Genomic DNA, 16,244 nt, shown 5'->3' with positions numbered 1-16,244 from the left:
AAACAAACCAGACCTTTATATCCAAGGTTGCCTCAGAATTTTTCTGTTAACCATACTATACAGCTTTCTAGTCTTTTTCCACAATTACTCTGTAAAGTTACTCTTGTGTCTTCACCAGTCTAAATTGATACAGAAAGACTTACTATTTCTTGTGTGCCGTCTAGACCGAGAAAGTTTCCAAAGTAGCCTTGTCCAGATGGCTTACAGATTGTAAAACCTTTCTGTACCAATCCAACAATAAAACTTTACTGACAAAGCCGAAGGCTTATTCTGGTAGAACCACAGCAACTTCTACAGCTTTTTTCTAGAGTTTTTCACATGATGATATTTGCTCAGCAGCAACTTGAATTATGTTGCACGCTTTTGCTAATCATTATAAACTGGACATCCTGTTCAGTTCTAAATCCTCTTTTGGAGATATCAGTTTCAAGGGCATCTTCTCATAATTCCACACAGGAAAACAGATACCTGGGGAATCTGTCCCACAATTCAAAGTGAATTGATGATGCAAGATGTAAAAGTTATATACTTAACTGTAACACGTGATCCTTGTTATCTATCCCAAGTCCTTCCACTTCAACCTGTCCTCCATTCTCCTTCCAAATTTTCACAATTCCTCTCTCCATGTAGACCTACCAGACATACTCAGAAGCCCATCTTATACTGTACTCAGAAGCCCATCTTTTACTGTCATCTTCTTAGATTCCTTTTGCCTCTATCTGGAGACTAGACAGCAAACTCAAGTCTGAGGGAAGTTAGGGTACATGTTCATGTTGGGAGTATAGAAGGAGCTCAAGATCTTGGCTGATTATCCAGTTTCCAAACTGCATGAAAACAAATTTCCTGCAGTTCAAAGTGGACAGATTAAGTGTAATAAAGATCTACCAGTGTGGTAAGTACACAACTTCTGTTTTTACATCCAGGGCTAGGTCAGCTTTTGCCACAGCCATTCTTTAGGATCAGCTCTCTTTACAGTCTTCTCAGGACCAGCCAACCTCTGGCCCTTGAGCTAGAAATTTCCCAGACAACTTGACTGTCACAGTGGATATTATAGTAAACATAGTAGAGTTGTGTTAGGAATTTACCGTAATTGAAAATGTTTGACCATCTTTACTGCTGCAGTCCTGATTCCATACCACAGTCCCCTCTGTTATCCTGTTTTGGGCATCCTCTACAGTCAGTAGGCTAGTGAGAATCTGTGAAAATATCCAGGGATTGGATACCCTGTTCACCTTACCCCCTTCTCTTTCTCTTTATCAAGCACCTTCTTTCCTCTTGAGTACACACAGAACCCAGAGAGGCAGTCTGGGGTCCTGTAATTTGTTGTTCCCTGGAGATGACTCTCCCAGGTTCATTTGTGCTCTGGCACCTCTGTAAAAGTTCTTTGTCTTGCCAGACCAAGAAAAATATGAAGATGCCCCTGTTGTACCACAGATGTCTAGAGGGAGGAAGCCTGACAAAGCCAGGACTTCAGAAGTCTGGAAGGAGTTTGCCAAAGCTAGGAAGGGGAAGGTAGAAGCTCTGGAAGTCAGGCTATTTGTTGGGCTTTGGGCTCCCTGCTTTCAGGAATCCTAGATGTCATGACTGTAACAGTGAATATACTTCAGCATGCACAATTATGGTAGGTTCCTAACATGACTGTCTCTTTTTTTTTTTGTGATAACTAGTCTTTCTAAGTGAGGGAGAGAAAGGGGTTTCCTTCACCATTTGTCTACTTATCTCCAACGTTCTTGATTTATTATCCAAATCTCATAGACACCATAGAAATTTATGCAGGTCTGTAATTTATATGAGGACCTGCACATATTTTCAATGGTGTCTTTGTTAAGTCTGTAATTGGAAACTTTCTTCCATCGGGTTGTTTTTCTCTGAAGATTCCACACTTAGGGGAGTACATGCCCGCTGGCAAAGCATGTCACAGTGTCATATGCTGCCCTAGGAGAGGGTGCTTCACTCACATTCTCATTTCTTTCCTGCTATTCACACTCTTTGGATCTAGATCCTAATGGTTGTAATGGAAAATTTCCTGTATTTTGTTGGATGCTCAAAAATTAAGCCATTACACCTTTCATTTCACTGCCAGATCATGACCCTAGAGACACATCAGTGTTGCATCTTACATGTCGGAAAGACCTGCATCACAGAATTTCAACTTGGCTACTAGATGTGACAAAAACTTCAGTCCTGTCTAATGTCTCTCATGATGGTTGATAGTGTAAAACACAGAGATTGGTAATAGGGTCCCTTTTGCAATCCAGGTCTGGTGCCAGACCAATCTGCAGAGGTGAGGAGTAAGTAGGGCAGACGTACATTACACATTCTTGTGGCAGTAAGTCTTATCTGTGAGGCTACCTCATTGTCCAGCCTTATTGAGGGACTTCTTGGTAGTTTCCTTGGCTTTCTGCAGCCTTAGTTTCAGTTCATGGGGATGGGAGAGGTCTTCATAAACTGGAAAAGTCCTTCTCTATTCCCATCTGAAAATTTGCTTTATTTATGCAGAGTTGGATATTTTCCAGAGTTAATCATTCTTGTCTGTGGAGAAGGGTCTAGTCTTGGGACCTTGCTGTAACTTCTCGATGTAATGGCCCCCATTATCTGTGCAGTGCTTTTTGCACATCCGATTTCCAGGTGTTATACCGGGGTGTTGGGTTACTGCTTTGTCATCTCATATTCATGGGTCTTCATTGGTTGTCAGGCCAGTGTAGTCAGCACCCCAAATAGTAAAGAGTCCCTATTATTCCCAGTGTTTGCTTTTCTTTGCTGAATCCAGTTCATTGTACACATGCTGCACTGGTGTAGTGGGTTGTCTTTACCTCATTCACCATGGTTCAAAGCATTTGTTTCCATCTCGACATTTAGCTCTATTATAAGCCAAACACAAGCCAAAAAACCAAAGTAAAACCAAGCTGGTAACTGAAAATAAAGTCCACGACCTGCAAACTGAGTGTTGATTACAATTTTAATTCCACAGTGAACTGGTATTGACACAAGTAAAAAATCATATAAAATCAAGCACTTTCACCCAGGCTCTCCCAGGCTTTATCAAGACAAATTAGTGTTTGAATGAGTCTTTTTATACACAACCTTACAAAAACATAATGAAATCAATCATTCAATCAATCAATTAAGAACATTTTTAACTATTTCATTGCAAATTCTACCCTTTTTAAAATATTGCACACTATCTGTTAAGACATTCAATAAAAAGCATACTCTAAAAACAGAAGCTATGCCAACTGTGTTAATATACTTGTTCTTACTAGTAGTTGAAGCAATACAATAGACCATAAAATATTTGTTTGTACATGGTGTAACTTCTCTTACCTATTTTGACTACAACAACCCAGAAGATTTGTACTATATTAACATTTATTTATCTTTTTATATTGGCACTGTTTGCCGTATAAAAAACAAAAGCTGAACAACTTTAAAGTTGTTATAAAAACTTTAAATGGGCTGGACTTCATAAAGAATATATATGTGATGCAACTATTATAACTTAGCCCTTCTAAGTTTAAGTATACTACTTAAACTTATGGCATCATTAAGGCCAGGGGGTCTTGCGGCATCTAATTTTAACTGCCAGAATAGTTCTTTATATTCAAGGGATGTTTCCCAATCCCCTCCTCTTGGGTTTCTATTATAAGCCATCTAGAGCTGATGATGCTCCTTAACGTGAAGACACTGGAGGGGGAGGTGAGGCTATTTTTACAGTTCAGTCTTACAACCATTTCATTGTGTGGCATAGAAACAAGTTGAGGGTGAGCGGTTGTATACTCTGTGACACTTACCAGCCCAGCTATCTGGAATTTTGTAAATAATTCTATGTCATTTGTGAACATTGACATGATTTATACAGAACTGTATGTTATGTACTGAGTATACTATGTACCCTGCTGACTTAGAACAGAAATATAAATACCTGTGCAAATGTATATTTTAACAAGAGAAACCTGGAAGATTAACTTACAAAATGTAAGCATAGTTGAGGTTAAGCTGCTTTATAGCTGGGGCATAAACAAAGATGTTATCTCCCAGTTTCCATGTAGCAGACACAATGTCTAGAGCTTGAAGTTTTTGTATCATTTTGGAAGAAAAGTAATTAGTGTTTCAGATGTGGAACTGTTTTATTGCTGTATGACTTCCTGGCAGCTGCAAAGATCTGAGAGAGATGTGTAAGTTTTAGCCTGGGAACTAAAGTCTGGTGACAAAAAGTGATGTTATCCAAGTTACCCCAGCAGTAATATTTTGATATTAATTTAAGAACTCTCTCAGAGACAGGCTATGCATTTTGTATTTTTTCTTTGACCACCACCATCTGAACTTGCCTTGCTGTAAGTAAGATTTAGAGCATAGTGTCTATTTTAGATATAGATAGGAATATAGTAAAGATTATTTTAGATGTTTTCTGTATTTATTTGAGACTGTCCTGCAGTTGTGTTTTAAAATATTTCCTGTGTTTTTGAATTTTGAAGTTACTGTGTTGGTTTACTGAGTATTGTCTTGTTCTTTTATTATTTATTAAATATATTTCAACCTATTTTTGTGGCTGATATTTGTGAGACATATTTAAGGTCTTGGAGTACTTGCACATATATTTGGTGACACTGTACAGGCCACTTCTAAATAACCTTGCAAGTCTTGGTCAGACTACCATTAGGATAACAGTAACATTGCACAGTAGGATTGGACACTCTTGTTAAGGTATTTAAGTAACTAATAAAGGGTGGCTGGTGGCAGCTGGAACTACCTTATAGTCTGGGCAAAAGGGAGCATAGCTAGTAAACCTGTGTCAGCCTTTCCCAGGTGTGTGCATATTTGTATATAAATTAAATGTATCACTACTTGGGCAGGGACATGAAGCATTGGTTGGACAGAGAGGGTGCTGGATGGAGGTCTTAGCTTTGCCACTCAGCTGAGATCTCAACCCTATAGCTTTGCCAGTGGGGAATCTTATTGGGGATCTGGAGAAAGAGGGAGAAACCAGCCCCAGACTGACACTAATCTCTGTGTGCTCTTAAGGGAAATTGCACTTTACTTTATGTGTACTTGTAATCCTCTCAAGTGTACGTCCCCCACTGGTGCTAGTGGTGAGGATTGAGGCTCCTCAATTACTGAGCCAGTGCAGGGGCATCACATGCCCTTTGCAGAAATGTGATGTGGGCCATCAGTGGAGGATTTATTATACCACCTTCTTACATCCTGAGAGAGGTGAACATGTTTGCGGGCTTTTGAGAGTCTCCTTCAGTCCTTCATCCCTGCTCTGGAATTAAGGATTCAGGTATGTTATTGTCAATCTTGTGGAAGTGGAGTATCTCGTTTGCATCTTGGTATCTTGTATAATATGTGAACAGAATGATCACTACATGAGAGACTGAGGCCCTTCTCTCTCCTTTTACTGGAAATGGGAGAGAAGGTGTTTGACAGCGGGCGCTTCTCTGCCCTGTTGCAAGAGAAATTGATGTGCACTTTTCTGTTCCTTATCTGAGAATTCAGAGAAAGAGTAATTTTTATCCTCGTATTCCCCACTGTAGCCAAGAAGGATGTGGTTTTAAGTGATCAGGTCATTGGCACTACAGGAAGTCTTCCTAGAGCAAGCCAGGAAGGTTCTTGCTGGTTAGAGAAACATCCAGCAGTACCTTGAGACATGGCTTCTGATTTATATCCCTCGATTCTTCTGGACCCTTCAAATGGGATGTCCTTGGTAATTGAAGCGGCTAGGAAACCTTTCTCTCAGCAAAATATCTGGCAACTGGAAGAGGTTCTTCATATCAACAGAGGACGTATCCAGTGCATCATCAGTTATTTGGCATGTGTTTACTTCTGACTTTCTGTAGACATGTATATGTTTTTGATAGTTTCATAGTTTCATAGGTTAGTACTAAGCTAACTGCTCTTGCAAGCCATTTTAGGCCTAGCCAGTTATCCCTTGTGAGACTCAAACCCTGCACCTTGTGTTTGTGAGGCAAACACCTTAACCATTAGGCCACCCTCCCAACCCGTTATTTCACTGTTAGGATGCTTGTCAGCTGTTTCTGCCATTGTTATCTTGTGAAAAGGACTGTAGCCCAGGATCAACCACTCAAGTAGTTTCTAAAGAATTCAACACCAGCCTTCTTTGAAGAACCTTCCTACTCATTGGCACTCAAATGTCATGATTGACGGGGCGTGCCCTGTCTATGTCAGTGAGTTTGTAGTTAGTCTTTCAGAAGATACTTTTCTTGATAGCTGTAACCTTACTCTTGGGATGTTGAAATTTCAGGACCTTATTCTTGGAGTGCTTTAGCTGGTCTAGCACAAAGATTGGTAGTCCCTTAGGACTGAACCACATTTCCTGATGAGATCGATTACTAATTGTCCTGAAAGCCAGTTTTGTTCATTTCCATGTTTTAGTCTTCTAAAGGCAGAAACCAGAGGTGAAAGGGCCCTTCACATGCTGGGCATGACACCACTGTTACTGGTCATCCTAAAGAGCGCACGGGTTCAAGTAGCAAGAACAGTTTTATGTCTTGTTTGCTTCATGAAGGGGGCCATCATTTGCTAAGGAAACCCTTTCAAAGTTGACTGCCAGTTTGTTTTTTCTGCCATCAGGCTGCAGGCATCATGTTTGAAAATGGTGTCAAAAGCCCCTCTTTCAGAGAGAGGCATTTCTGCTCTATGCATACTTAATAAATTTCCAGTGTGGATACTGGGGATAGAGCAACTTGGCTGTGTTCATACCTTCCAAGGGCCTTGTTTTGACCAAAGGCTCCAGGGATCAGGCTTCATTTGGTGATTTTTTGGTGTCTGCTGAGACATTGTATTTTGATCTCTCTGACTCGCTGATTGAGATTTTTACCAATCAAATACCCGCAAAGGAATTTCCTAGAAATGCTTACAGCAGATACATGCTCACCTTATTTGATCTGTGAAGGGCTTTCTTCAGTCTTCATGTCCTCTGTTGTCCGGATGTCTCTCTATACATTAGTTGCTATCAGATTTACCTATAGGTCAGGCTACTATACCTTTTGTCTCCTTGAATACATAAGTACTGTACTACTTTGCTTTCTTGATTTACCACTTGTGGTCACTTTGAGGTTGGAGGTTAACTGACACACTCTGTAGGTGTGTATGCTGTCCTTTTTGTGGTACATTATGTCATGATGTACACTGACAGATGGAGAAGTCATCCCACCAAGCATGAAATTGTTTGGAAAACATAACTAGACTGAAGGTAGCAGGAGAGGGTTTCTCAGATGTAGTTGCACCAAGGAGAGTACCCTTTCAAACATTTGATATGAGAAATATATAGATTCTAAGCATTATTCCATGGATGAGATTTTGTATTGACATTATTAGCTTGTGTTTTTTTTATAATGATTACTATTTTTAATCTATGTAGTCATTGTGGTGCAGCGGTTAGTGTTGTCGCCTCACAGCAAGAGGTTCTCCTGTTCGATTCTTGGCTGGAGCACCTTCTGTGTGGAGTGTGCATATCTTCCCCGCAGTTGAGTGACGTTTAAAGACATGCAGGTAGGTGCATGCATGAATGGGTGTGCCTTCTTTGAAGGTTAGGTGTTGGGCTGGCAACTCGGCACTGTAAAAAAAATCCAATGCCAATCATTAGCGGACCGGAATTCCATTGTGGCGACCCCTAACCGGGAAAAGCCAAAAGACAGTTTCATTAAGGTGGACAAATTATGGATTCTGCATTTTTTAGGTTTTCATTTATGTGACGTAGGCTGGATTTAAATACTGAATAGTTCATTATTTCTATATTTTTTGGGGAAGTGGTTCTTATACCAAAATGTGCAACCTTTTACAAAACTATCCTTCCTGAGTGTGACCATATCTGATCAGGGAGAGTGTCAGTGGTGATGGATCGGCATGCTGATTGGTTCAGCTTTATGTTCTATGTACCTAACTTAGCCATCATGTATCTCAGCAGCTGCTTCTGGGAATCATGTGCAGTAGTCAGTGCAACATGGGAGCATAACTTGCTTATGGAAGAAATGCTGTCCTTTGCTGGCAGCTTTTCCCTCTAGGACGTTGACGTTTCCCACTAGGGTCCCTGGTCTCCACTGGACACTAGCATAAAGAGACGTGTTTTTGCAAAGTGCTCACATGGCTCCATCCTTCACTAGGTCAGGTAAACCATCACTGTTTACTCATTGTTCATACCATACTTGCTGTAGTCCTAGCTTTATTGTTCTGTGCAACAGAGCCACAGTTTATATTATAAAGGTGATTATTGTAAAATGGACCCCTTAATTATCCCACCAAGATGAAAATGGTTGTAAGAGCTCATTGTAAATCCCTTTAATTTTGAAAGGTAGGTGTGTACTTGATGCTTTGGTATTGTTGGCCTTCTCACACCCTAATAAGCACCCCCTGAAATGCAGTAAACATTTCCATTGAGTATGTGGGGGGATTTTGTCGTGTGCCCTCCTTGGACAGGACTATGCTGGGTCTTTTGTACATCACCCTCATGGGACTCAACACCATTAAGGAGTGGTGTACGACAGTGGAAGTTTAAGCATGCACCTATGAACATGCATCTTGGTATCTTGTATAGTGTGTGAGTTACTGATGTTTTCCTTTATTTGTTAGGAATAAACATAAATAGTCTGTTAAGTTTTATGTGACTGATGTATGCTATACCCCCAGTCTGTGCTTACCTCATGCCAAAGTCTGCTTGTTAATATTACTCATTCATTCTCCCTTTTGAGGCATGAGGGCTAGGAGAGAAGATCCTCTTAATGTCACTAAGATTTAAAACAAGGGGCTAATCTTGTTGCTCTACCAACAGTGTTGAGCATACATTGATGCCATTACATGATTGGCTGACACCCTAGTAGGTGTTCTGCTCTCGTATAGAGTCTGCCTGTCTTTATTTTCATCATTAGCAGCCACCACTACTTTTCCTCCATTCTCAGAGGGAGAGTGCTGGTTCAACAGAATTGAATAACCCCTTGTTCCACTACTCGCCCATCCTCCTTCCTAATGAAAGCTCACCATAGGTATCTTCCTCCATTGTATGATCATCTGGTTCCCAGGCTATAAACTAGGGCACCGTTTCCAGCAACATAGGCAGAAGCCCTGCCCCATGCCAGTGGGCCACTCAAATACATGACTTAATTACTGTGAATGTTTTTATCTTGTTTGATTTAGTCTGTCAGTTAAAATGTAGTAAAATATTACATCATTTTACAGTTTCCATTTTTTGTCTCCATTTAGGTCAACAGGTAGCTATAAAGAAAATTCCAAATGCATTTGATGTGGTGACAAATGCCAAGCGAACTCTACGAGAACTTAAGATCCTGAAACATTTCAAGCATGACAACATCATTGCAATCAAAGACATCCTAAAACCTACTGTTCCTTATTCAGAATTCAAATCTGTGTGAGTCATTTGTTGCTTGTTTCACAATGGCATAACTGCATATCAGTTTCCATCAATTATGCAATCTTTCCAAAGAAAAGCAGACTTTAGATAAGCCAATTATAAACTAGTCTGTCAAGTTCCTCTAGTGGTAAAATTTTTAAACCAAAGCTCTGTTGTTTGTAGTTCATTGTTGCAGTACTGACTGTAGCGATTTCCTACCTGCAGGAGCTCAGAGGCTGGTCCAAATAACAGAGCTCTTAACTTCCCCTTTTGGCTTAGTGGACTCATTCCCTTTCCAGCATTAGAGGTATAAAGCATAGCTGGCTGGTGCTATCTGTAGTTCTTTCTTCCTGCCATTCGATGAATGTCTCACTCTTTACTGTTGCGTTATCCGTCCATCAGGTCAGCTTGGTGCCAGAGTTTCAGATAAGTACCCTGTTGAGAAATTTCCTTATCTTTTTTTATAACTTGGCATTGTAGATGTCAGAACAGAAGATCAGTTAATTCTTGGATGTAGGAAACAAATTCTGCACAGAGGTTTTAATAACTTCTGCCTGGGTTTGGTGCATAATATGCTTAAATGTGCTTAACTGAGTTGTTGGACATGCTCCACTTAAAGAAATCCCAATCCCTCCGAGCTACACGCTCTAGGGACCTAAACCTTGTCACCGCAATAAACAGAACATGCCGGAGGGATAGATTCCTGTCCCAGAGACTTACCATACTCTGGAATAAACTACCTATCTGTATCAAACAAAGCTCCTCATTAGCACTCTTCAAGAAAAATCTTGATGATTGTATGGGAAATAGGAAATTCACCCGGGGCATCACTTCTGTGGCTCTGCTCGACAGTGGCACAGGAAAATAATTTTCTAGGGTGGCAAAAGCCAGGGTACCTTTTTGGCTGGGCTTGTATACGCCCCAGGGCCGATAGCCTAGTACCTACCTATGAACTGTCCCTCTAATGTGTATTTTAATTCTAGGTCTGTCAAGCACTTGAAATATTGAACTGCCACAGTATTGAATGGGGGGAATATTGAAAAGCAGAATACCAAACCAGATTTTCACTGAAATGCTGGCTAAAAAGAAAAAAAAAATTGAGGGGGAGCACCCCCCCCACACACACACACACACACACACACATTTTATATATGCCAATGCCAAGATTTCTTCACATCGAGGAAAGGGCAGATACCCAATCCAAAGAAATACTAGGATTTCAGTGAAAAGTCAGTTCGATATACTGTGTTTTGATATCCTGCCATTCAGTGTTCGAGCAGTATGATATTTCAACAGAGACCCAGCCAAGTCCTTAGAAAGGTATTTGCAGCAGAGTCATGTGGTTTGTCTAGAGATGTGATGGCATCTGCTAGTCCTGCTTCAGACCTTCCAGAAAAAAACAAAAAGGAGGAAAAATGTATAGCGGCGAGTGGTACTTGGAGATGAATGACATAATTGCCATGTCCAACAGCCCCCTTAGGTCAACGTCACTGATAATGATGAGGTGTTTTTTCAGCCACCATATCTGATGACTAGTGAATCTGAAACTTCTAGAGCAACCCCTCTGAAGGCTGTCATGCCATCAGCAATGCCTATGTCCTCATGAATCAAAGCCACCTTGTCATCCAGGCCCAAAGCCACATCACAGACTCCCAGCCTGCCATGCACAAGTGCTGGTGATAGAGTAAGGGTTGCATCCTTTGGATCTTTGTGAGAAAAGAGATTGAAGGGGACCAGATTCAAGTTAATTTGCCAACTGGAGAACTGAAGACTTACAGTCAGACTCCACAGTTGAAGTGAGATCCAGACAGACTCCGTACTAAAAGTGAAACTCAAACCACCTAAGCAAAATCAACTGAAAGCTTGTTTTCCCTGGGCACAGCTATCTGGGTCATAAGCAAAATACTCCTAGATCATTTCTCAAGACCTTTTCAGACTGGAGCAGGACTTTGTGGATTTCATGAAGTCCAGACTGATCGTGCTTGAAAAAAGAATGCTTCAGAAATCTCCTCTAAGAGAAAAAAGGAGCCATTTCTGCTGGAGCACTCTGCTTCCTTTAAGGCTGAGGAACTAGTTTATATTGATCAGTTCTTATCTTCTTAGACATGTTCTCAGCCTCACCACCTGAGGACTTGTCTTTTGGGGGCATTCTTCACAGAATGAAGGAATCCTTACAGTTGGAAGTCACAGGAGTTCTTCCAGGATCAGATCAGGTATAGACAACTTCTGGGCCTGAACCTAGACCCCTGGCCATACCACCGCTTCTTGAAGTCCTGGATTATTTTCTGTAATGTATCCAAGCAGCCAGAATCCCAGTCCCCAACCCCCAAGAAGCCAGATCACTTTTGCAAGGTCCCGGAGTCTTATATACACCTGTATAAGAACTTGGTGGATCCAGCAGTGGTGTCTCTGAATCCTAGTGAAGGATTTAATGGGGCTGCATCCAGGAATCCCATAGCATGTGGCAGGGAGAATAAGATCCTTGACACTTTTGTCACTAGAACAACCATCTCCTCAACCATGTCTGTTAAGGCTCTCACCTGTCAATTTGACATGCTTGTATACCAAGAGTGCATTTGCATGCAGTTGAAATGGAAGGCAGAGAGCATACCGGACAAGAACCCTTGAGAATGAGATTTTGATGCAGCCTTAGTTCCCAGGTTGAAGGCACTCATGAAGTGTGCTATTCATGCAGTTGCTGCTTCATGCAGGGCAGCTGCTGTGGGTCTGTAATCAGGAAGTGTGTGGCTGAAGGGTCAGTCTCTTCCAAAGCATGTCAGGTGGAACTCCTTGATTACCCTTTGGATAAGGAACTCCTTTTTGTGCCTCCCAACTGAAAATATGCTCAAAAGGATAGTGGAGAAACGGAAAACTGTCCTGTCTAAGACTTTTTTCAGTGCTTGTTACCCAGATATGTCAGAAATTACCCAAGTAAAAGCTGGCCCTTTGCTCTCAAGCAAAGCAAAGGAAAACCACAGAAAGGGAAAAAGGGCAAATATAGTAAAAAGTGGCAGACCGACTCCAGGGGATAGACTGAGGGGATATCAAACCTGGGGCCAGAGCAGGGAGCAACTATGACTCTTCACATCTTCCCCAAGAAAACCCACTCTAACTCCCCTCTCCATCTTACTTCCTAGAGAAAACAGGAGGCCGATGTTTGCTTTTTGCAGAACAGTAGAGAAAAAGTCTTCCAGGACATATGGATCTTACGGGTAGTAAGATCAGGCCACAACCTACAGATATGATGTAATTTTCATTCATTCCTTTTGAATCCGAAACTCTGTTCCCACTCTGCTGCTTCTTCCAGAGCATAGGATCCTAGAACTCTCAAGCTCCTCCTTTTATCCATAATGCCTGACATCTCATTTGCTGCCATTGCAAGCAGACCTGGATTACAAACTCTTGAGCATTCGGCATATTCTCTACTTTTTTCTTGTGGGTTAACTGAGTGTTTACTTTTATGTACTTCTGTATATTTTTATATACATTATTTTTTTTCTTGTAATACCTCCCACGTTACCCTGATAATTTTTCCCATTTTTTCAGTCCTTTTTAGGTAGTCATTTCTAACTGCCTTTTTGTACGGGTACTTGTTCCTACAATACTTGGCAGTTTTTCCACTGTCTTTTGTACTTGTGTGTGTGTGTGTGTGTGTGTGTGTGTGTGTGTGTGTGTGTATATATATATATATATATATATATATATATATATATATATATATATAAAATGTATATATATATATATATATAAAATGTATGTATATATAATTCTTTATTGTCACTTGTTAGTACTATACTCCAAGTCCTTTTCTATTTTTGTTCCAAGAAGTTGGAAAAACCTTCGAGTTTCAAAAAGTTTCTCCTGTGGGCATAAGATCCTAAATTCTAATGCCCACAGGGAATGTGTCTACTGTTTGGGCCCTGAACACTTAGACACAGATTGTGATACCCATGCTGGATTAAATTCTCAGGCCTTATCGATCGGAAGAACAGACTAATTCTGAGGGGCCTTCTTCCTTCAAAGTCTGCTCCTTCAGGTGCTAGAGTTGAAATACCTAAGAAGCTTGACAAACCAAAAAGTGACTCTCTTTCCAAGGACAGGGAGACTCCTAAAGTCTCTTGATCACCCTTCTACTTTGACTTTGGCTACTTCTTTGGGGCCTCCAGCCAAGATTTTGAAAAAGACAGATCCATCATTACTGGATCCAACTCTCTCGACTAAAAGATTGAACCGCCCCACCCTTGATTTCTCCTTCTCTGATCCATCCTTCTATTTTAGCTGCTGGATCTGAAATACTTGGGAGTGTTTTCTTTGGATACGAAGATTCTTTTTTCTTCACCGATGATACCTCTGAGTCAGCTGGCACAGAGCATCTCTGAGCTAGAATATTCTCAGAGCTGAAGCACTGGTGCTGGCTCTGGGATGTCAGAGTCGACTCTGAAGCTCTCTGAGCCTCTGCGTTAGATAGCTCGGGTCTGACTCTCTCCTCTAGTGGAGTGCTGATGCGGCTGCAGGGGCCGAGAGAGCTCAATTATGGATCTGTCAGCTTCCGTTTCTCCTAGGTGCTCTGCATTCAAGGTGGTGGAGAGGGTCTTCTCTATGCCTGGAGGATAGTTACCCCTGCCGTCTTTGGATCAGACATTTTTGCCTCATTCTGTTTTGTGTCCTGAACCTCTATCATCTCTTTCACTGGGACATCCTACCTGATTAAGCCTTTAGCCAATCCATCAGGGCATTGTTATCTTTTCTAATACTTCCCCGGAACATCTCACCAAGGAAGTCCCTCGTAAGAGAATGTGCAAAAGGAGGCACTTATATCTCTCACTGAGGACACTGATTTTGATGAGGGGGAGGGGTCCACCAGTTCACCACCTGATGACATCTCCTTTGCAGACATTCTGGAGCTCCTTAAACAGGTGGCTGGTCTTCTGACATGCCCTGTCACGAGGAGTCAGTGTTTCTGGAGGGTTTTGAGTCTTCCTGGGTGACTCCCCTGGCCAATAAGCCTGTTGACCTGGTTTCTTGGTGGGTATGGAAGGAACCATTAAGCCAATACATAAGGGATCAGATAAGATTCTTGCCCCCCGCTAAGGACTATGCACATTGGAGTAAAGGAATACCTGTTGAAGCCATGGTCGTTCCTGCAGTCACAAGGAAGGCACTAGAGGAACAGAGTTCCTCTGTCCATCTCCCTAACAGGGAATCTAGGGCGCGCTGGACAGGTTTGGGAAGCATGTCTATAATTAAGTGATGTTCTCTCTTAGATCACTGAATTATTTGGCATACTTTACAAGAATTCAGAGATTTGATCAAGGAGCTTACCAGATCTCTTTCTGGGTCCATGTCCTCCAAGGCAGGGAGTAGAATTTCCTTGCATCTTGCTACCCTTCAATCTATATCTAATTCATCCATGAGAATAGTCTCCCATGCTATGGAAGGTACCTTACAGGTAGTGGGTTCAGGCGTTTCCATTAGAAGACATGCCTGGATGCACCTGTGTGGCTTGGTGGAACCATTTAAGTCTTCTTTTGTCAATGTGCCTTTTGATGGATCTTTGCTTTGTGGCCCCAGAGTGAAAGGTGCACATTCCAGGTGCAAACAAGAGGGAAAGACCCTGTCTGTCGTGGATGTATGTTTTTCTACCCCTCAAAGGCCCTTTTCTAGAAACCCAATGAGGTGGTAGAAAACTGTGGTTTAAGAACTCGTGGAAAGAGTTCCCCCAGGAGCAGGGGTGGGGCTCTGTTGGAAGACGCTGTCCTTGCAGCAAAGGTGGTCTGCACAAGCAGGGATCTAGAGACTTGTTCTCAGAATAGACCCTACTAATGCTCCTGAAGGGAGGCTTGACTGTCCGTCTCTGGAAGCAGTCATCAGGGGTTGTCTTTCCCTGCACCAGCAAGCCTGGCTAAATAAAGACTAACTATTCTAAATTGCAAACTACACTAAATGTGACTAAACAGTGATACAATACACTAAAACAGTCCATAAAATTTTGAATAAGTTTAAGTAAATGCAAAACTTAGCCAGAGCCAAAGAGAAGCACAACCGAACTAGTCGACACGGCAGGCGAGATCTGGGGATTGTGCTGGTGCACTATGGGGTGCCTACCTGGCCGCGGGCCAGCTGGAGGACTTCCAGCTTGTAAATAAGCAGAGTCAAAGCCGAGGATCAGCTCCGATCCCACATGTAAGAATGAAGGTGAGATAGGACTACAGAACATCACAGCTTCAATGGGACCCAACTGTGTCCCAGGCTGTCTCTTACACCAACTCCAAAATGAACTAACCCCTCACCTAAACACACTGTTCAAACTCAGCCTCTCTACAGGCTACACACCCATAGAGTGGCGCACAGCAACAGTTACCCCGTTCCACAAAGGTGGAGCCACAACAGACCCCGGGAACTATCGCCCTATAAGCCTGACTAGCCTGGTCTGCAAGGATATGGAGCGCATCATCATGGGAACTCATTAACAGAGACCCTGGGAACCTCCAAACATTGGCCCCTACCCAGTTTGGCTTTGTTAAGGGCAGATCATGCCTCCTAAACCTGGTGGACTTCTCTGAGACAGTTACCAGGGCTTTACACGAGGGAAAGGAGGTCCACACAGCCTACCTAGACCTCGCAAAGGCTTTTGACACCATTCCCCATTCTGGTATTATAGACAAGCTCACCAGCCTGAACATAAACCCCTACATCACGAGATGGGTTGCCAGTTGACTCACGGATAAAACCCACACGGTGAGAGTTGCAGGCTGTAGGTCCGACTCTAAACTGGTTACAAGTGGCGTCCCCCAGGGCTCAGTCCTGGGACCCCTCTCAGAGGTACAGGCAAGCATAGGAGGACTATGGCTGACCAAGTTCACAGACGACTGCAAACTGG

The 16,244-nt window shown here is 42.1% G+C and overlaps 1 protein-coding gene across 5 annotated transcripts in view; it reads left to right on the top strand.

The window, feature by feature from the left end:
• MAPK7 (mitogen-activated protein kinase 7) overlaps positions 1–16,244 on the top strand; it is a 735,466-nt gene that overhangs the window by 255,211 nt on the left and 464,011 nt on the right. For 3 of the 5 annotated variants that reach the window (XM_044083376.1, XM_044083369.1, XM_044083383.1), the window contains exon 3: positions 9,217–9,382. The exons of 1 other annotated variant lie outside the window; for it this stretch is intronic. In XM_044083376.1, coding sequence (XP_043939311.1) covers positions 9,217–9,382 — 166 coding nt within the window. Of the gene's footprint in view, positions 1–9,216; positions 9,383–16,244 lie in introns of those variants that run through there. One more of the 5 variants, XM_044083400.1, reaches the window with a different exon arrangement.

This window comes from Protopterus annectens, chromosome 1.part1, assembly GCF_019279795.1.
Source record: "Protopterus annectens isolate FY-2018-M chromosome 1.part1, PAN1.0, whole genome shotgun sequence".
Lineage (NCBI taxonomy): Eukaryota > Metazoa > Chordata > Ceratodontiformes > Protopteridae > Protopterus > Protopterus annectens.
The sequence above is the reverse complement of the archived record's forward strand: the minus strand, read 5'-3'. Positions and strand labels throughout refer to the sequence as shown.